This window comes from Polypterus senegalus, chromosome 17 (genome assembly GCF_016835505.1).
Source record: "Polypterus senegalus isolate Bchr_013 chromosome 17, ASM1683550v1, whole genome shotgun sequence".
Lineage (NCBI taxonomy): Eukaryota > Metazoa > Chordata > Cladistia > Polypteriformes > Polypteridae > Polypterus > Polypterus senegalus.
Genome location: NC_053170.1, coordinates 99,813,186 through 99,834,378, shown reverse-complemented (window position 1 = coordinate 99,834,378; position 21,193 = coordinate 99,813,186). Strand labels below are relative to the sequence as shown.

General features: G+C 50.1%; 1 protein-coding gene across 1 annotated transcript in view; it reads right to left on the bottom strand.

Annotated features, from left to right (window-relative positions):
• Nucleotides 1-19,736, bottom strand: part of LOC120517098 (myosin phosphatase Rho interacting protein) — a 119,274-nt gene extending 99,538 nt beyond the window's left edge. Inside the window, exon 1 of the mRNA XM_039739196.1 lies at nt 18,963-19,736. Within this exon, the coding sequence (XP_039595130.1) occupies nt 18,963-19,085 (123 nt within the window). The 5' untranslated portion in view covers nt 19,086-19,736. The remainder of the gene's footprint in view (nt 1-18,962) is intronic.
• Between the last annotated feature and the right edge of the window lie 1,457 nt (nt 19,737-21,193).

Sequence of the window (21,193 nt, the reverse complement as noted above, 5' to 3'; positions counted from 1 at the left end):
GCATTTTCACAGAATCGGGTCGCTCAGTAGGTTGCATTAAAACACCTGAGATGGGACCGTCTGCCAAATCATTTATCAAGATTTACTCTCTCATGCGTATGAAATACAAATCACGCGCACACTGGCCTTGTAAAGGAGTTAACTGAACGGAGTAATCAAAGCCAAAAAATTTGGGAGTGTTTGGAAAACCATTTAGAAAAAATATATATATATTGTTAATGGTGGATTTCATAGAAAAACTACTTAAAATAAAAATAATACTAACAACGTTACTTAAGACAAGCTAAATAAACCACATCGATTGGTTCGTTTGTTTGACTATATGATATCATGTGACTAAGCGACCATTCAAAAATATCACCACATTTTCAGGCCACACCCACCGTAGAGGTTTACAGAATCCGATTCCGCTGTCATTGTTTTATTAACAAGGAGTCGGCATGCTCTCCCTGTGCTTGAGCGACTTTCATCTGGATGCTCCTGTTTTGTTCCCACAGTCGAAGGACACACAGGTGAGGTGAACTGGCCTTAAGAGAGAGTGTGTGTGTGTGTGTGTGTGTGTGTGTGTCACCCACTGAAGACCTGGCACTCTGTCCAGGATTCGTTCCTGCCATGCGTCAGACACCAGCTGTGCCGTTTGGCTCTGCTGGATTAAGTGGGTTATAAAGATGGATGGACGCATAGATAACAATATGCTTGCGATCCACTTTTCTCTTTTAGCAACGTGCACATGAGAAATATGCCTGAGTGGAAACAAATGGGCCATTGTTACCAGTCTACGTAGGGCTCTGCTCTCACCATCGGTCTCGGTCGCAGTATCGACGTTCTTCTATTAGGCCCTCAGACTAAAAAGGTACAAGAACCCCTAAAGCATTTAGATCTTCAGTGATACATGAAAGGCTGTGCCTCTGAAGAGTAGAGTACAGGGCCACCATCTTATATAGGAGGAACAGATGAAAGCCGCTCGTATCCGTTTGTCTCTCTTTTAAAGATGCTAAACAAATAAAAGAGACATACGAGAGATAGAAAGCCATGAAAGGGACAGGTGGACGGACACAAACATGACAGCCTCTTCTTAACATAACACCACAGTGTTTAACACGACGAACACAAAAACGAGGCCGAATGCACACACAATAAAAAGATCAGGGGTGTCCAGCTTGAATCCTGGAGGGCCGCCATCACGGCTCGTTTCTGTTTCAGCCACTTTCTTAATTAGTCGTCAATTACTGTCGTTCATTGAATTGACTTTTGCCGTCGTTTTAATTGACTTTCGTTTTTTTTCCCTTAAGCAGCAGCTACACGATAATGAGGAAAAGCCATCAGCCGACCAGCTACATCAAGGGGTCTCATTCTGTGTTCCTAGCAGGCTGTTCGTCGTTTTTGCTCCCGCCAGTTTCTTAAATAAACGGCAGCTCTCGCTGTTAATGAAACCCGTTAATAGCTCGATGGCTCATCTTTCTATGGCAGAACGAGAGCACTACCACCATTTCCAAAACAGTGGATTTTCTTTCGTTTTCTCCCCCAGAGTGTAACATGCAAGTGTTTTGCAGACTGTAGCAGATCGATATTGCTGAGTCACTCGCTTCTCTTGATTTTATCGAAACAGACGCTGTAGGATGGAGACACCGATGCACTCGAGATCGAGCTGACTTGCCATCTGCTATACAGAGTTGCAGAAAAAGAAAACGACAAAAGACCCCCAAATCCTACGCCGTGTTCACGCACTATCCGACTATTCAGAGCTCCGAGTTGGGATGGTCCACTTTACCAGTTCGGTGTGTTCATGTGGGTTACTGGACTGGACAAACACAAATTCACTTCTGACTTGCAACTTGGTCGGTGTTAAAGGAACAACAATTAAAGTAAAACTGGAGATAAAGAACAAAATAAATTCAATGAGTATCACTTCGACCAAAACAATGGCATCTCTGAACGACCAGGACGTACATTTTACCTTCAGACCCGTTTAATAAACGTGAAAAGTGCCTCCTCAGTGGCATCCAATGACAGACAAAGACGAGACGAGTTACAGACGTACACAGGACGTCTAAATGCAAAGCTCACTCCTTTACCTGGAGCTTAAGGCGAAGTTTACCGTAGTTTTGAACTTGAATATAACGTAGCTTAACATAACTAAGGGACGATTCAGACTAACCGACTTAAAAGGGAACGTTTGTAACGTCAGCCGAGTGCGAGAGTAGAACGGCCCTTGGGCGGAAGTCAGACGGTTACAAAGAACCGCAAAACAGTTCCACCGAGAGGCTGCAATCGAGATCTCCGACCGTAACGAACATTGATGCGACGCGGTTTCTATGACTGAACGATACTTCGTCCTCAAGCAGAACACCGCAAGTCTCCCTTTCTCCCCTCTCTTTCCTTTTCAGCTTTATTCCCTTATTTTTTTTTTGTGTGTAAACGGTTTGCACTGAATTTCCCTAAAGACGACACTTGCTCCGTGGAGTCACACTAGTGCTGGTAGCTCCATCTGAACGATTTGGAAGCCCTCAACAAACACGGCCGCACTAAAGATGTAGAAAAAAAAAAAAAGTTTGGTTAAAAACTCCTTGCAGCGGTCGGAGAGGAAATTTTACCCAAAATGAATAACAGGATATCAACAAAAACACATATATAATTTCTTTATCAATTATTATCGCCGATATTCCTCATTCAAAAGTCTTTTTTTTTTTTTAATACAAAGGTGAAAGGTCAGCATTACATCACCACTCGACAATTCGGGTCGCTTTGTTTTCTCTCAATTGTCTGACGTGGAGCTCCGAGTTCAGAGAGCGTTCGAGTGGAATGTCCAGCCGTTAACACACACACAGCATTAAGCTACGCACACACTACTTTGGGGTTATTTGGAAACGGTGGTTTTCAAACGAAAGCGATAAAATCGGTCCACACTAGCGTCTTCACGTTGTTAATAAAAGTATCTCTGCCTGCAATAAAACAACCAGAAACGCATACGACGCTGCCTATGAAGAGTAGAACAGAGGGCCACCATCTTATATAGGAGGAACAGAAGAAAGCCACGATAGCCGCTCGTGTCCGTTTGTCTCTCTTTTAAAAGACGCTAAACAAATAAGAGAGACAGAGAGCCATGAAAGGGACAGGTGGACGGACACAAACATGACAGCCTCTTAACGTAACACCACAGTGTTTAACACGATGAACACAAAAACGAGGCCGAATGCGCACACAATAAAAAGATCAGGGGTGTCCAGCTCGAATCCTGGCCACATGCACATCAGCGGAAATGGGAAGAGGACACGTCGGGCCACGTGCAGCTCACGTTTACACGCTAAGAACAGCAACAGCGAATACGACAAACAAACTAGAGACTTGTTATTGTGAGAAACACACACACACACACGTGTAAGACGAGCAAAGCGATTTAGAAAACGTCATGAGCAGGATCCAATCAGGGAAGGGCCTCTCGTATTAAGCACGATTACCAGCTCAGTTATGGGGTGCACTGCGGACCCCCTGGAGGTCACGGTGGAGCAGAGAACAATGCGGCACATCCCAGGACCAGGAACTACTCAGCAGAAGTGCGTCTACAAACGCGATGGGGGTCCTTCAGAACATCAGCTACACGCCTCACTGGGACGACCACGTCAGAGGTTTTCCTTCTTTTTAAAGTCTGTTCCTTTTTAGTCGTTCTGATGCGCGTTCAGACCACAGTATAGGTGTGTAAGTGTATTTATTTAATTATTTATTTGTAGAGCTTCTCTACATTCTCCCTCTCATGGAGAACGGAGCCAAACTGGGCATCTATGGAGCCCAACGCTGGAGCACATCAAACACTCTAAAATGGCCGAGCTTGTGAACTGAAGACCTGCCTCTCCGCCTCATCACGAGTCCCGTCATCAACTCGACAGCTCGAGTGTCAGGGGGGTCTCCTCTGCACAGACCCACAGCTCCAGACGTATTTAACGACAGAACATGCGTCCATTTTGTCCAACGTGAGCCTACAGCTGGCTGCTTTGACAGGTGGATTACGTGACTTGACTGATGGGGGATTTTGGTTCCTTTCTTCCTAATTGCTGTCATCCAGTGTTGGTCTCCAAAGACACCCATTCAGTGACACCGATTTGATTTGATTAGCAGACCCTTCTCTAAACCAATTTACAAAAGAGCTCATCTGCTCGGGAACAAGTGTGACAGGACAACAGGACAAGAGTGATCACCGCAAGTGAGGAGCGCAGAAGAAAATGCAAGACAGGGACACCTCCGAGGTTACAAACACCAAACGGCCAACATGAAGTGAAATTCAGCAAACCAGGGTCTTCAAAGGGCTTCTCGCACACACTGAGGGAGTCGACACTTCAAAAACAAACCGAGGTGGGCCGCCCGCTTCACCAGCTGGCAGCTCTCACACACACACACGGGGTGTGGTTTGAGACTGGATGGCATCACCAGACGCCGTTCATCAGCTGACCTGAGTGGGTTACAAGGACCACAGGACCCCACCAGTGCTGACCCACCGACTTCTCTGCGATTTCCTTTCTCTGTCAAAATAGGAGATTCAAAAATTCTTGGCCACACGGAACAAGCGAACCTCCACACAAACACGATCTGTCGGGTGGGGGACTCCTTTGAGATGGAGTAAGAAAGGCATTGGGCCGAAAGGTGCTGTGCAGGTCGACTAGGGCGTCAAAGAAGGGGGGTGTTGTTCACGACGGTGGGCCGCTCGGCTGACGGGCTTCTCTTTGCTTCCGCCTGCCCCACCCTGGTGCCAAGGAGTGCATCGTATTTCTGAGGTGCCCATCCCGGTCTGAGTGGGTGTTTGGTTTGGTGTGCTGCATTTACCCCCCTGGCTCCGAGGCTGGGGATCAGCACTGGCAGTCGGAAGGTCGCCGGCTTGAATCCCGTAAATGCCAATAGGGACTCTGCTCTGTTGGGCCCTTGACCTGCAACTGCTGAGCGCTAGGAGTAGTGAGAACAGCGCTATAGAAATGCAAAGAATGAAAGAATCGTCATTATTTATTTATTTATTTGTTTGTTTATTTGACACCCAATGCGTGCCCAATCTACTCGGAAGGGAGTCTCCTCAAGACGTCCTGCACACGAGTCGAGCCAGGAGGGCTGTCAAAAATCAGGGCCTTTCAAAGCCCACTCCTGGTGTGATTTTGGGGGATACAAGGAATAAATTGTCGTTGTTTCTGACTTCATATCTGCTGAACTTTGAGCGACGACATTTCTATGAAAACTTAAATAAATTTAAATCAATAAATATGGTCGGCGCTGCTGGTCCCTCACTAAACGGCCGCGACACAAACCGACAGAACAAATGAAGGAACGACTCGCTCCAGCTGAAGAGCAGGTCATAGATCAGCGCTTCTCAACTCTCTGGGTGTCGTCACCCCCCCCTCATGTGTGTACCAGAACAGGGGGCATGTGCCCCGCCCACCCCCGGTGAATGCACTGCGATCCTCCGCACAGCTGAGCACGATGGGTAGAGTGGCAGCCCACCACCACTATAAACGATGGCCCACTTTTAGACCCAAGTGAATGAGAAAGGCAGCCTTCGAGAGTGCAGAAGACCCGTGCAGCGGGACCACCCTAACCCTGACAGGATGGTCCGACAAGAAGAGTTGAAGTCAACATCGTTATACGGGGTGAGTCAAAAGGCTGTTAACATTTGAATGGCGGGCACAAGTAATCCACAGAACACACTTGACATGTGCCAGACGATCTCCAGGAATGTCTCGAGGTGTTCACCGCCATCACGTTCAACACACAAACCAACGAGCTACAGCGCCACTTAAAGGGCGGGCACGGAGGATACCACAGGGTGCATTCGGTCCTTCAGGTCACTGACAAACCCCACAACCCCAGGGTGTCAAATCAGGGAGGCCATGGCAGCGGTCCGGGCCTAGGGGCATTTTCACCCGAGGCAGGAGGATACATTTGTGCCCTTATGTGGATAGTTTTTTTTTTTTTTTTATTACTAATAAGTGTTAAATAAAAATAAAATGACTGAGAACAAAATAAACAAATTATTCAATAAAATAAAAATCACAGAACACAATAATAGTACAATAGTAGCAGGAACCTAAAATTGCACATATTAAAAATAAAAATCACACCAACAAAATAAGTATTGGACACTGCGGTAGGCTGGCACCCTGCCCGGGGTTTGTTTCCTGCCTTGTGCCCTGCCTTGGCTCCAGCAGACCCCCCGTGACCCTGTAGTTAGGATATAGCGGGTTGGATGAATTAGAATATTACACATTTTTCAGTAATTTAAATAATGGAGACAACTCACTAATACTTTAGACACAATTTCATAGAATTACAATGGATACATAATTAAATAAATGCCCAACATAAAATCTTTTTTTTAAAGTTTTACTTGTCTTGCTTTTACGTGAAGCAAACTCGCCAATTATTTGATCAAAATTCATTTGTTTTGTCAAATACGGCAGGCGATGGGCGATCTTCAATACGTTTGGATGATTTTTCGTTTTACAGTCCCAGGCGACTTCTCTCATCACACGTCTCCATGACGACAGGAGTGAACTAAACTCCGCTCGTGAAGCGTTTTATCTTAAAAGGTCTGCACGTGTGGCTGCCGAGAAGAATTCGACTGAACGGATATCATTCGGATATTTCCATCGGCTTTAAATTTCAAAAATTCAAAATCAGATGAAATCCCATATAGCTTTTCATATCTCCATCTAAGTTGTTACATCGAGAGTATCGAGCGAGAGAGCGCGGTCGATGAAAATCGTCCGTTTGCTTCATTGCAACATTCATTTGGCTTTTTTTTTCCCTTTTGTAGTTTATTCATTTTCATTTTTCACCAATTTGGTGCCCAAACCCACCACGACCTGCCCGTCGACCAGGATAAAACGAATCCGCTAGCGTGGACATCACTGGCGCACCCCGAGTATTCGCAACAAGGACGTCTAGTGAGCCCGCGATGCTCGGCCATTTGGAATGACGAAGAGGGGACCCCCAATCTCCGGTCTGTCAAACCAGACCATGCCGCGAGGTGACGTCTTCTCTCTCTTTTTTTTTTTTTTCCTCCCCTCTATGGTTTCGCTCCGTGGACACTGGAGGGTCGCTTCCAACTCATGCCCACCCCCTTGAACCTGCTGGAGACCCGTTCTGATGTTCAAAGTGCCGATTTTCCTCATCTTTGTTGTTTTTCTTTGCCTTCATCCTCAGAACGTCTCCTGGTTTGTTTGTTTTTTTTTTTAAAGCCATGTTGCTCCCTGACCTTTCATTGATGTCAAGTGTCACGTGCGGTGACAGTGGGCCTTAAAAGGGACGGCAGAAACTTGCACAACAAGAGAGAGAGACGGGCATCTCGCTCTGCTGCTCGTTTCTCTAAACGGCCCCCCGGCCCCTCTTCTCACGTCACAGGGGTCTGGTTAACCCTCTCCTCCGCCTGGCCCATTCCAGGCCGTCTTTATTGTTAGCAACGTGGAATGGAGTGAAGCGAGGCGGCACCACGAGACACCTGTTTTTAGGAGGCGGGTAAACTCCGGGCTTCACCAAACCTTCAATTAACAGGCTCAGCCGGGCGGGCAGCTTAGTGAGCGGCGAGAGTAACCGAGTGCTCGGCTCGAGTGTCGCAACGAGATGAGTCACAAGGAAGTGGAGCGGCCTACGGCACAGACACAGACGGGCACAGGCAGGCTGCCGTGTGCCAGGGAGCAGCTAAGAAACTGAGCAGGCGCCTGGGACAGTTAGGGGGACAAACTCGGCTCACCTCAGGGTGGCGATGGCAGGTGACCTGCCCCGTGGATGGCGTGTGACTCAAGAAGTGGAACTCGCCAGCCCAGACAGACCCTGCAAAGGCTCAGGGGGTCAACGCTACACATCAGCGCAGGAGCAGGTCGACCCTCGCCCACAAATGGTGACCCCGCAGCAGGTCGCTCCGATGACACGGAAATGATGGCAATGAACACCGGGAGTCACCGCGGACTATGGGGTCAGGAAGACAGAGGGGTCCCGTCATCCGATTGGCCGCTTGACTGTATTATGGGATGTCATCTCCTGTTGAGCTCTGCTCTGTACTCATCATACTTCTGTTGTAGCGAGGAGGACTTGTGCTGAACTGACCCCCACTACACGCCCAAACTACCTGCTAAGGGGGGTCTCTCTTCTTGAATGGCCCTCACCAAGTCAAAGCTGGGGGGCTGATAAAGCCCACTGCGGCCGCATAATAAATTGTGTCGTGTCGTGTCAGGCTGGCCAGGGTGATTTGGCCCCCTACCTCCATCACACCAACGAAGCAGAGGTCTTAAAGTTGTGCCTCCAAAGTCGCCTTCTGACAGGACCCTCAAGTGATGTTCACGTTCTCCTTGTCCACCCATACAGACCTGGGGACATGTGACAAAATCCCAAACAATCGTCACTAGCTTGGCGATTCTCCATCTAACAGCTGGGAATGATGAGCTAACCGACGAGGAGGAGGAGGAAGCAGCCTCGATGATGAAGACGTCTCAACCCCACGGCACACCCAGACACGTAAGGGCGACTCGCCGCTGCTCCTGTTTGTACAGTCGGACACACCTCTGCGCAAATAAACTCGCTGGGCCGACTATCGAGACGCAGGAACTTTCACTCGTCTATCTGGAGAGACGCAGACTGGCACCTCACCCGGGCGGGGGGAAGACTCGAGCCCACCACAGCCGTGGATTAGCATGAGAAAGTCTGAGGGGGTCACTCAACACACCGGGCATTTGTGCTGTCAGAACTCGCCGAACGCTTTGAGGCCAAAGGTCACGGGTTCAGTTCCACCGCTTTGGGACGCGCAGGGGGGGCTCACACTTGAAGATCAGCAAAGGAGCCCAGAAAGGCTCAACCCCACCTCACACCTCAAATCGGCTTGGGACTCCACTCCACCGTAGCAGACCCTCGTGACGGAGAGCATCCTGGTACAAAACTAAAGACGAGTCGGCTAAAGCGGGCAACAAGCCAAAGAGACGCCATCGAGTGGGACCACTGGCGTCAAAACAAGCTCAGTCACCGCAGGCCTTCATTGGGGGGGTAGCGAGTTTGAGACCCCACTGAACCCAATGCAAACCACAGACAGGGAGATTAAAGGGCAACGCCTGGTCTGGTCACTCTGGCACCCCTAATCATCGCTCATCTCGCTCACCCCTTCACCAGGGGAGCGGATCAGAACAAAAATGGCTGCCGTCGCATCATCCAGGCGGGGGCTACACACGAGTGGTGGAGGAAGTGGCTGCCCACTCGCTGAAGAGTCACATACATCTAAAGAATTACGTCACACGATGCAGAAAACATCACTAAAGGACAGAAGTGGGTGTCACAGGACGCAGAAAACGTGGCACTGAAAGAGAAGTGCGCCACACGAGCCAGAAAAGCCGTCACTAAGAGACAAGCGTGCGTCACATGGTATGGATACAGGAGACCAGTAGGCCACGCAGCACAGACGCCATGCTGACAAGCTGGACGTGTGCCATGTGATCAAAGGGCCGGCTGGACGGTCGAATGTGACAAGTGTATCACGTGACATGGGCACCGTGTTGAGGGTCTCACGCAGTCACGTAACCGAGACACCGTGTGGATAAACTGGACAAATGGGACTGTCACCAACAATGAAGGGACGACAAGCTGAAAACTGAACTGATGCTGGCCGGTACGTTGGAGAGAGCGGTGCCCGCACCGTTTGGCTCTGCCCAGAGGGCGGGCATTCACCGGACCCCAAGACAAACCCACTTCGCTTTGGAGAACGGACGGCGACCACGGGGGCAAGCGAGCTCGTCAGGCGCCCACATCTGATTTCCGAGATTTGCTTATTTACAAAACTCTGCGTCTGGAATTCTTTCAACAAAAATGTGAAGAATGGCCGCTCTGCTTGCGCTACCTGCCACCTACGGCACGTGCGGTTCATCCGAGCACAATGCCAAGAATGCACTTGGGCAGGCAGAGATGAAAACAGCCTAACCTGCACCACAGCGACGCCAGGGAGTCGGGCAAAGACACAACTGATAGCATCAGAGCAGACGACACTGCGGGACAACAAAAGGTGACAGGGGCACATTCTTCACACGGCTTCATGACACGACAAGCGTTCAGAGTCACCAACTCACCCGACTCCTTACCTGCCAACTCCTGTGTGTGTGTGTAAAACAAATAGGTCCATGTCAAGGAGCCGGGATGTGCCCGAGATGCCAATGAGAGAGCCTGAATCCCTACCTGCTCCTGTAACACTGGGTGGGTGCAGTAAGTCAGTCAGGACAGGGCGTCCGTGCCCGACGGGCACACTCACTTGGAGGAGCCCATCCGGTACCCTTGTCTCGACTGAGCTGCACTGTAACGTTTCGGTTCTCGTTACGGCCACTCCGTCCCCTCCAGTGCGTCTCAGGTGCCCACTAATGCCCCTTAATGAAGTTTGTTTTGTCAACATTAACATGAAACCCGCTTCTCTAATCCCTTCAGACCACAAACCCGCGCGCCTCTTATGCAGAAATAAACCAACTTCCAAAGAAGGGGGCCAACGTAACAGCATTACAGCCCAAAACCCACCCACGCCGGGCACAGCAGTGCACTCCCCTAACATAACCACTCAGCAAGTCACAACATACACAGATCAGCATGGGGGCAAGTGCCCAGCGTGCCCATGCATTAAGACGGCCGGGGGGCTGCCACTCTTACACCATCCGATTTAATAAATGAAATGAAAATCTCAACTCAGGGCAGCAGGACACGCGGACAGCATCACCGACTGGCTCAGTTTTGTTTTGCCGAAAAATCCCACCTGTCCGGAGATACAAACCTGCAGCGTGCCAGCTTGCAGACCCGGGCACACCATCTTGTTTGACCAATCGCTGACAGGAGGGCGTTTTCCAGCCGGTCACCTACTCGATGGCACAGGAAACGTTTGGACTAAAAAGGCCTGCGCGTGCAGATGTCCTCTCACTTTGTGACGATGACTACGCCAACAACCCGCACGCGGCGCTTTACAGAACGAGCAACGCCTCGGTAGTGCTGGACTGCTGCTAAGCTGTGGGCTTCAGTACCAACACCAGCGTACCCGGACAGTTCAGAAGCACAGCCCCCCCAACTTACTCGAGCTACCCCGGTGTGCCACTCTGCCACCGCTCACCTCCCTTCTGATCGCACTGAAACGCGTTACTTTGGTTTTGTGAAGACTACAAAGCCGGCGTGTTCCCACAACAGCAACTGTCGAGGTGGGTGGGGTGCGCGGACTGTAGACGTTCACTTACGGTACCCAAGATGCTTCACTTTTTAAACATTGCGGGTCGCAGCACTTCGAGATTCTCCACAGCGTCCCGTGTCCTACGCGCCGTAACACTACGCCTGACACAGCCTCCTTGGATCAAGAAAATTCAGGCAATGAATGGAAGACGGGATTTGGACCAATGAGTGAGGAGGGGGAGGCGGGTCTTCAATTCCAAAGCCCAATCCCATTCAAGTGCACGTCACGGATTTCTCAGAAGGGTTTCTTTAATAAGATTTTAGCAACAAATCCATGAACTGCTGGATGCCGCGAGCTTACGACTGGATAAGCGACGTGTGGATTATCGGACGGGAATGTTGTTTGCTGTTCTTCGGCGTTGGCCCCCCCACTGGGGTCTCCCATATCAGAATTTTGGCGAGATTCGTTTTTCATGAAAACAGATCACGATTTTTTTCTTGTCCATCGCTACAAACAAACTGACGCAAGTAACAGAGGAGAACATTTTTTCTTGTTTGAATATTCGTTTCAGACTTGAGCCTCATGAGGGGTCGTGGACCACCAGGGTACATACAGCTGCCCCAACCCCATCACAGACTGGCAGGACATGGGTTCAGCCACCAACTCACACACACACACTTATCTACCAGCTGGGCAGCACTCGTCTCTGTACCCCACAGTCCCTTTGCCGCCCCTTCAGTCCTCCACGAAGGCTTTGCCCTCTTCCTCCCGATGCTGGCAACTGACCCCCTTTTAATAGGGGGCACTGAAGGACTCCAGGTGCCCAACGAGCTTCTTCCAGCAGCACACAAATAGGGCCCCCCCGTGGTGGTGGCCATGGACCCCAACAGGGTTGAGCTTCTATGCTCATAACCAAACCCCGGGGGGGGCTGCCCTCTGTTGGGAAGTAATCCCAAGACCCCCCCCACCCAGGATCAGGGCGTCCCGGCCGGGTAAGGGACCCGACCCTCCGCCACAGTGTCATTCATGTCAAAGAGTGGCACAGTGACCCACAGAATACCCATACATTTTATTCCTACTTCCGCAGTGCATTTTATTACTACATGCATTCCAACAGACGGCACACAGAACACTAGCACAGCTACTTTTAATAATCAATCCCAGCACCTGCACTGGTAAGACGTGAACAAGCAGTAGACGTTGAAAAGGAGCAGCAGCCGCACCAACGATACACCTGCACCCAAAAAAAACTACAGGAAGAGACAGCCTATGGGCTTCACCCACCAGGCCAGAATGGGCCAATCGGGACCAGCAAAGCTGTGCCCCTGCTCTGAAAGCTTCCCAACGCTCCAAAATAAATAATAAATCCATCTATCTACACACACATTTCATCGAAGGGTGTCCTCCCGACCGGTGACCGGACCACCTGTGCCCTTCACCACATCAAAATAAGGGGGCTTTTTGGCACGGCTGGCCCTGGACGTTGGAGCTGGAGGTACGAATAATAAAGAGCAGAGACACTGAAGACGGTTATTATTTCAAAGCCAAATGTAACTTTTGAAGTTTGGACTCATTTAGGATAAAAAAAAAAAAAAAATCAAAGCAGAAAGGAAACTTAAAAGGGACACCAAAAATGAGCAACTGCTGAGGCGCAGAAGAGACAAACCAACACGCCGCCATGCAGCGCCGCCTTTCCGACTCCCCTCAGTCCACAGTAACGACTTGTAGGCTTCTAGTTCTCATTTACGGACTTCTGTCTGCAGCGTTAGCCATCAAGTGTGCGATGGCCGACCTTCACCAGACACGCGATTTAAAACAGAAACAAGTCGGACCTGCGATTCGTCCCGTTTTTAAACCCAAGGGTAGAGCGCTGGGTTCATAAATTAAAAAGGCAGATGCAGGCAGCTGATCCTAATCTGTTCGATCGCAACGGGACCCCCACAAGCCCCAAACGACGATGTGGTAGAACCGTCTTAAGGCTGCCCGGCCTAGCAGCGCACCCACAAAGCCAACGTCACATCACACGACGCCGAGTCGGAGGGAACGTCAAACTTCACGCCCGCGGCTAGAAATCGCTGGGCACGTCGAACTACGCCGACCGCGTAACGACATTTCCAGTAGTTTCACGTTTCTGAAACGTCACAAGGTACAGCGAGTCTCGCCCCTTCTCCATCACAGCGTGTGAAACACGAGAGGTCAGACAGACGGGGCTCTCTGGGCAGCCTGTGAGCTCCACTGGACCCCTCACTCCATGCGCTGGCCCTCCACTGCTCGTCAGCCCCCAATGGCCCGCCCGAGTCCCGGACCGACTGGACACGTCACGTCTAATGAACTCTACAACTGAAGCAGATCGCTGGAAAAGTCACACAGATGGCAGCGTGAGGCCAAGTTTCACGGGCGCTCCCAGAAGGTAGTAAACGGATTCATTTTACTTCAGCGCGGCCAACATGGAGGTGGGCCGACATCCGTTAGCAGACTGCGATAAGCAGATGAAGGACGCTGGGTCAGTTTTTATTCTAAATAATGACACGCGGCAGGCATCAAACGCAGGCACACATTCATTCTTGAACCCGCTCTATTGAATTCAGTGCCAGGGGAGGGGATGGCAGAAGTCAGAAGACCCCGACAACCCAATGCTGTACTCGTACTCCTCCCACACGTCCACAGGATAAGCACAGAAACGTCAGTGCCGCGTTTAAAACAGAAACGATGCATGCCCTGCGGTGGACTGGCACCACAATGCCACCAGGGTGCCCTCTACCCCCATAAGGCTCCCTTTACGTTTTGTTTTCTAGGCGGACGCTCTGAACTGGACTGAGCCGGTTTGGTGGTCTATGCGTGCGTAGTTACAGTAGCCGATGCCTTCACTGCACTGCTTCACCTCGGGCCCCCCAGCAGGTCACGTGACTTACGTGGCCGGGCAGCGCCCACCACTGCAGTGGCATTACAGCCGAGTTCAATCAGGGGCACAAGAAGTTAACGCAGTGCTTCCCAGACTCGGTCCCGGGGACCCCCAGGGTTTCTGCTCCAACCCACGTCTCGTTTTCTTTTTTAAAACCGGACTCCCGGGCTCATGAAGTCGGCTGCGATTTCCCAGTTTCTGTGTTTTGGAGTCAATGGAGGAAGAAAAACAAAACGAAGAAGTTTAGTAAATTTGTATCCAAACGCACGAAGCCACAGAAGCGGAGGATTAGTGAAAGAAATCGTCAGCCTGCTTTTCATTCTGCTTGTCCGGGCGTTCGGACTTCTCATCATCTACTAATCAGAGGGTCCGACGCCCGACTTGTCGCAGCCTTCAGTGTCGTCTACCTGGCCGTCACTTCATTGTGTCCTAATAATGAAAACGCACAGAAGGGTGCAAACTGAACAAAAGAAAGAAGACAATAGGACGACAACAACAAAAGGATCCGTCAGTCAGCATCTCAGAAAAGGAGTAGAAGGGCAGCCATGACAGAATCCACCCGAGCTCCACTCGCACAAAGCACGCGATTATTCAACTCCCCCCTTTAAAAGGGTCCAAAATGTTTCCAGGCCGAGGGTCAAACCTGCGGACGTTGCAGTCGAGCTCCGGCCTCACTGGGCGGCGGGCACCAAATTAACGTCACTCTGGAGCAAAATCTTTAAATGTCAAATCGGACAGCCTTGGGGTCACAATCCACTAGCAGCCGTGTCTGGTGGGCTCACAAACAGACTGTGACGGCCTTTACTACGCTATCGGTATGTAGGCTGGTCTCGCCCAAATGGGAGAATCATAGCCCACCTCTGTGAAGTCGAGGGGGGGGGGGGTCCACTGATGTTAAATATTATCGGACATCGGAAAAAAAAAAATCAAATTCGCACTTAGAGGGTCTCTGCAACCCTGGCAGGACCTGATCAATAAAGAACTCTGGTCCTGGTGGGCCGCAGTGGCTGCAGGTTTTCATACCAACCACCTTCTTAACGCGTTGTGCCTTCATTTTAGACCCCTTAGCTGTTTCTTTTTCCTTCAATGAGCGGCCAAACAACAAGGAGACCCAAAACGAGCCGCCACGTGACCAGCTGACCTGAAAATAAAGAAAGGCGAAGGTCTCGGCCACGATGGTCTGCTCAGGTCACCAAAACATCTGGACGGTGGTCTTAGAAAAGAAAAAACAGAAAATCAACAGCCTGCTGTGGCGGAACGAGAGCAACGACAAGTCACGGCGCTCAGTAACGGCTTTAAATGAACAGCGAGAGCTGCTGGAGTCCGAGGCCCCGACTTAACTGCTCGCCGTTTCACGTCTCGTTTCTGTTTGGCCGCCATTTAATGAAGAAACCAATCAATCAGCTCAGAGGACCGAATCCTTAAAAACGTATTAAAATGGAGGGAAAAGAAGAGCATTAGCAGTGAGAACCGATTAGGGTTAGGGTGAGAATGAAAACCTGCGGCCCTCCAGGACCGGCGTCGGACACCCCGATTAAAATGGACGGCACGACAAAGGAAAACACAAGAGTTAACAAATTTATAACATTTATTGGGATAAAAAATATAAATCAATGTATTTCTAGAGTATTCCAATAGAGAGGGAGAGAGAGAGAAATGAATTTCTAGAATATTCCAATTTCTATCTCATATTAATATATATATTCGTATCCCAATAAATACAGTCCATTAGTTGTGTGTACAGAAATTGGAATATTCTAGAAATACACACGTCCAAGTGTTCTGACGAACGAACTAACAGATTTATCGGGCACCATGGGGGGCTTTCACTGCCGGCCGTTTATACCAAATTGAGGACGCGGGGTCTCCCCCCTCTTTTTATTCATTTTTCCTGCTGTTCACGTCTTACTCAGCTGGCCTGGCGCCGTCGGTCACTCAGGTGGCCGTCAACTTGACTTATTTGTATGGAATGTCATTTGATTTTAATGAACAACAACAACAACCAGAAGCGAGGTACGATTTCCAGTAAAAGGTTTTCCAAATGTCTTCTAAATGTAAAATTCCTACTGCTGTGCTCCCCTAAAGGCGGACGTCGGTTTTCATCACGACATGTGGAGCTCGGCTGGAATAAAACCCTGCAGCCATTGGGGGTCCACAGGACCGAGTTTGGGAACCCCAGAGTGAACGACGTTTAATTATTAAGAGACGCAGGAGGGAGGGCACTGTGTGGGCCCTCAGCTGAAGACTGGCACCTGCGTAAGCCCACCTGCCCGCCCGCCCGACACACCACAGAACATTAAACACCAGCTGACAAGTCTCAGGAGCAAAGCGAGGACACGGCCATCCATGTGATGAATGGGACCCTCGAGATGGGGGGTGGGGGGTCTCCATGGGGACTCCAGTCCCAGTGGGCTTTGTTGACGGGACCCATTATGAAAGTGGAGCTTGGTGAGGGCAGGCAGCTCTTCGTTGTTCAGGTTGTGGTGGTCTTGTCAAGTCCTTTATTTTTTTGCTGAGCGGTTCTTGTAAATTCACCCAGAAATCGGCCCCCTTTTTTTTTTTTTTGTTGTTTTCCTCCTCGCTCTGCAACGCCAATGACCTGTAAAACTGGAAATGTGTGGTTTGGCTGGGGGGCAGAAGAGGGACAGAGGGTGACACGCAGTTCAGCGGAGCAGGCTGGCTTGCTCTGGCAAATGCCGGTTTCCTGTTGCTAATGAGGGGCCATCATGTGAACAAACACAGCTGAGTCTGCCACACCAGTGAACGTCAGAGGGTCCGCTCAGCCAGGGCTACATCTGTGAGAAGACGTTCACCCCGTCTTTCTCAGACTGGACAGATCGTGACGACGTCACCCGCCCGCCGGGCTCAACGCTACGCCGCATTCCAAGAGTCCATCGGCTCGTTTTCAGAGCCGATTCAGCTGGCACAGGCATTTCTGATTGGCAGCTGGGAGCCCGCGTGCGCTACACCCTCGCCAGGTGCCACCCTTGATGGCAGCTTCTGTGCCATATCATGTAACGTAAACACAGGGGCGGCCCAGTTTGAATGGCAGGCACATTTTAAATCTGCGATGTCACGCGCCAGAGCGAGGAGACGCCGACATGACATTCAGTACTCGCCACAGCCGAGTGGGCAGCCACTTCAGTCACCACCAAAGTGTATGGCAGGAGGGCAGCCATCTCTGCGCCAGTAAGGTCACCAAAACAGCTGCCTGCCACTCTGCGCAGCGCGACCAGAACCACACACACCCTGCAGAGTGACAGCCACACTATGGCACTTGGTGGGGCTGGGAGGTCCCATGGAGAACCACTGAATTCTGGGAAGGTTTGAAACGCACAAGACAGGACCCCCTGAGAGATCAAGGTAACCGGAACACGGCCCCCCGTATGCAGTCGACCAAAAAAAAAAGTCAGGAACCCCTTTGACGCGTCACCTTCCTGTTATCAGCTACTCAGGGGATTCTGAAGAAAACGTTCCTTCTGGAACCTTCACGTGGGCAAAAAAAAAAATAAAGGTGGTACACCAACGGCGCCTGGAGGGTCTCGGTTTCTCCGTTATTAGCCAACGAGGATGACGGATCATACCAGGCTGCCTCGATTCTCATGGACTTGCAGATTTTTAGATGTTTGATTTCTTTAATGAACCAGAAGTAATGAGATATAAAATGAGGCAAAAAGACCACCCGGGCCTGCTGGCGCGCTCGCTCGCTCCTTTAGATCTCTTTGGTACAACATCTGCCTCGATAAAAATATCTGAGGGTCCACAAAATATTCAGTTTTGGAAAAGACTGGTGTGACACTTTGTGACAGTAAAGGACAAGCCACAGATAGAATAAGAAAAGGGGGCTTCATTAAATCTCAGCAAGCCCTAGAATTAAAGGAACAAACAGTTCATTAGGAAACTGCTTGGAGTGGAAATGGTGACACCCTGGTTGGGTGGTCTTCTGTTGGCTCGCTTTGAATCTTTTAAAATGGGGGGGGAAACGAATTACATAAGTCGACCCCAATTATGGCGGCGGCGGCAGCAGCAGCGGTGACTGGTCACTAATGAGGAAACTGGTCGCCCCCCCCACCCAGCATCAGAGTCTGAGACCCTTACTCACTCCACGGCATCACTCTGGCTCCTTTACTATCAACTGGATCTTCATCTTGATCAAATCATCAGCCAAATATCGAATTTCTCCGGGCGGCGTCCGTGCGACAATAACGACGCTATAAAATAAGGACAAGGCCAGGCGTCCGCCGCTTTCTCAAACTCGCAATGTGCAAAAATTTAAAAAAGGTAACTGCAGGTCTGCATTCCAAAACTGACAACCTCCATTGGAATCAACAATTGGGGGGCGACAAGTTGAACTTGCACTACTTAAATCCTGAATTTGAAATACACGTTCAGCGTGTCGGCTTTGTGACCCTGCCTGACAACATGAGGGGCGATCGGGTTCAAGAAGCGAGCGCCGGACGGCCCTCCGGCCCCGGGGTGGTCTCAGCCCAAAACCATGCCGGCCAGCTCTCCTTCACGTCCTCGCCCGAGGTGCGGGTCGCGCTAACAACTCCTAGGATTTTGCCAGATTTCTGACCCACAACACTAGCGAACAGTAAAATGAACGGAAGGAAGAAGCGCGAGCTGAAGTTTACGTGGAGTAGAAGCGGGCGTCCTTAAAGGGAAGCCCGGCTTCGGTCATTCGGCTTTCCGTTGGCTGGACGTGAAGTAATGCCGCACGGTTTTCGCACTCATTTCGATTTCTTTCGTATACGCGAGGGACGCAACTGCTATCAGCTCATCGGAAGGGCCGTCAGAGGCCGTGTCCGAAGCCGGGGACCCGCCGCTGGACAGACGGCCTTCGCACGCCCCCCTCTCTCGAGCACACACAGGCGGCGGCGGCGGTGGCTGGTGGGGCAGAAGCCCACGTACCTGATTCAAATCCTGGTCCGTCAAGAGGTGCAGTTCTCTGGGCTTAAAGCAGTTCTGACACTTGCTTTTGTTGAAAATGTTTGCTTGAAATTTCCTGCAGGGATTCTCCTTGGCGCCGGCCATTCTGTCTCTCGTTTGTGTGTAGAATTAAAATACAAAAAAAAAACGAATGCGCAGATTCGTTTATAAAAAAAATATATAAATAAAACAAGTAAAAAGAGCCCAAAAACAAGCGTGGGGGTGGCGTTTTCTTTTTTATCGGTCTTATCCGATCCGTAACGAGGGCCCGGTCGCCCGATGCATGGTCCGCATGCCCCCCGCCTCCAAGGTACGACCTGTTTTCGTCGTTGGGGTCCAGACAGGGCGAAGCGAGCAGCCGCTGCCGACTGACGGCTTCCAGTCCCAGCGAGCTTTGTTGACGGGGCGAAGCCCTCCTCCTCCTCTTCCTCTTCTTCTTCTTTCTCCTTCGCAGCACGGACACTTTCCTCTCTCTGCCGCGGGAGGTGGGGGCGCGTTTACCTGCCTTTCACTGCCAGCGCTTTCCCGGTTTAATTCAACTTTCCGACTCTTTCTTTTTTTTTTAATTCCAAGGCGGCTCTACTGGGACTGGAGCGCCTACTCTCGCGCCCTCCGCTTTCCCGCAGCCTTGCCCGACGGCGCGAGCTCCTCGATCCCGTTTCTTCTTTTTTTTTTCCTTTAATACACGAGTCTTCCCAATGGAGGCGGGTCAGCCGCAGGCTCCCAGATTCGCTATCGGAATTTGTGCTGCTCTCGCGAGACTTCGCTGTGTGTCTGACCAGCGGGACTTCTGGAAACTGAGGCGCGCGCCCGGGGAATCAGAGCGGAGGAGCGCGAGGGGACTCGGGGTGGCGATACGCGACCTGCTGGCCGTAAGGGGGGTCTACTCCTAGTACCTTACAAACGACACATTATTTTTTAATGATATATAACACCGGGAAGTCAAATGGCTCGCTCGGGGGTACAAAGTAGGAATTTGGTGGTCGTGCTTTGCGCTCAGTCAGACTGCATCACCTTAGGAAAAATGTAAACTTTATTTTAGTTACGGATTAGATAAAAAATAACTATTACAAACCGACAAATAGCGGAGACATCCATTTATATACCAATTAAAATAAATAAACAAATGTGCTGGGGTGCTCATCAATACGGTAAATAGGTGCGCTTAAAGAGGAAGATTTCAGACAAAATTAAATACATTTTTGAAAGTCCGAATTAGCATGAACCACCTTCATTTTCATCATTAGTTGTTATTTGTTTACTATCTATTTCAATTTCCTATTTATTATTGTTACTATCTATTATTATCTATAGTATTTATTTGTCTCTATGGTACAGTATAGTTCATTACTTATCCTGTGTTTGTTAATTTGTACCACTGTATGCTGCAATATGGTGTATGGATGGTAAGACAATAAAGCAGCTTGACTTGACCAATTCAGGGTCTTTATAAGAAATGTAATGATTTACTTCATAAGGCTGAAGTGCATTAAAAAACAGAAGAGCTGTGTCATACATAGGAAATATTAAAATGTGTGCTTTAGTTTAAATGGTGTGGCCACTAGGAGGCGCTGCAACACCCCAAACTCTAGACAGCTACACAAGTCCTGGATTCTAATACAGGATTCATTATACAAAATATCCAATAAAAAAGGCCTTGACGGTGGCACAACACCATTCATTCATTCATTCTTTCTTTCTTCCTTTCTCTCAACTCCAACTCACCTCTCATCTTGGATCTGGGAGTACATCCGGTGCTAAGGGCATAGTCTGTTGGAAGTACTTCTGGGTCAAACAGAAGCCCCACAAAGTAGGGTTCATTAGTCCTGCCCGCTCCCTCTAGTGGCCTCCACACATCCCAACAGGGCTGCGCCACAGCACTACAGGTCCCAGCATGCCCTGCAGGTGTCTGTGTGGGACTCCTGACCCAGACATGCTGCCATCTAACGTACCAGGGGAGTCTGTAGTCCTGACAGGTTATCTATACCCACCGTCCTTCCATCGCAGTGTTGTTCTTCAGTCGACCACACCAGGATGCAAGTGTGCCCAGTTCTGCACTGGCGGTCTTCTGCTGCCTTCCTAGCTAAGGCAGGGAACACCCTCACACTCCTGGCAATATGCCACCTGGGCCTGCCTGGCATCCACCGTGATGGCTAAATATTCTCGACTGAGGTAGAAGTTTGTTATTTTTCACCTCCTGATTGAGATCCATA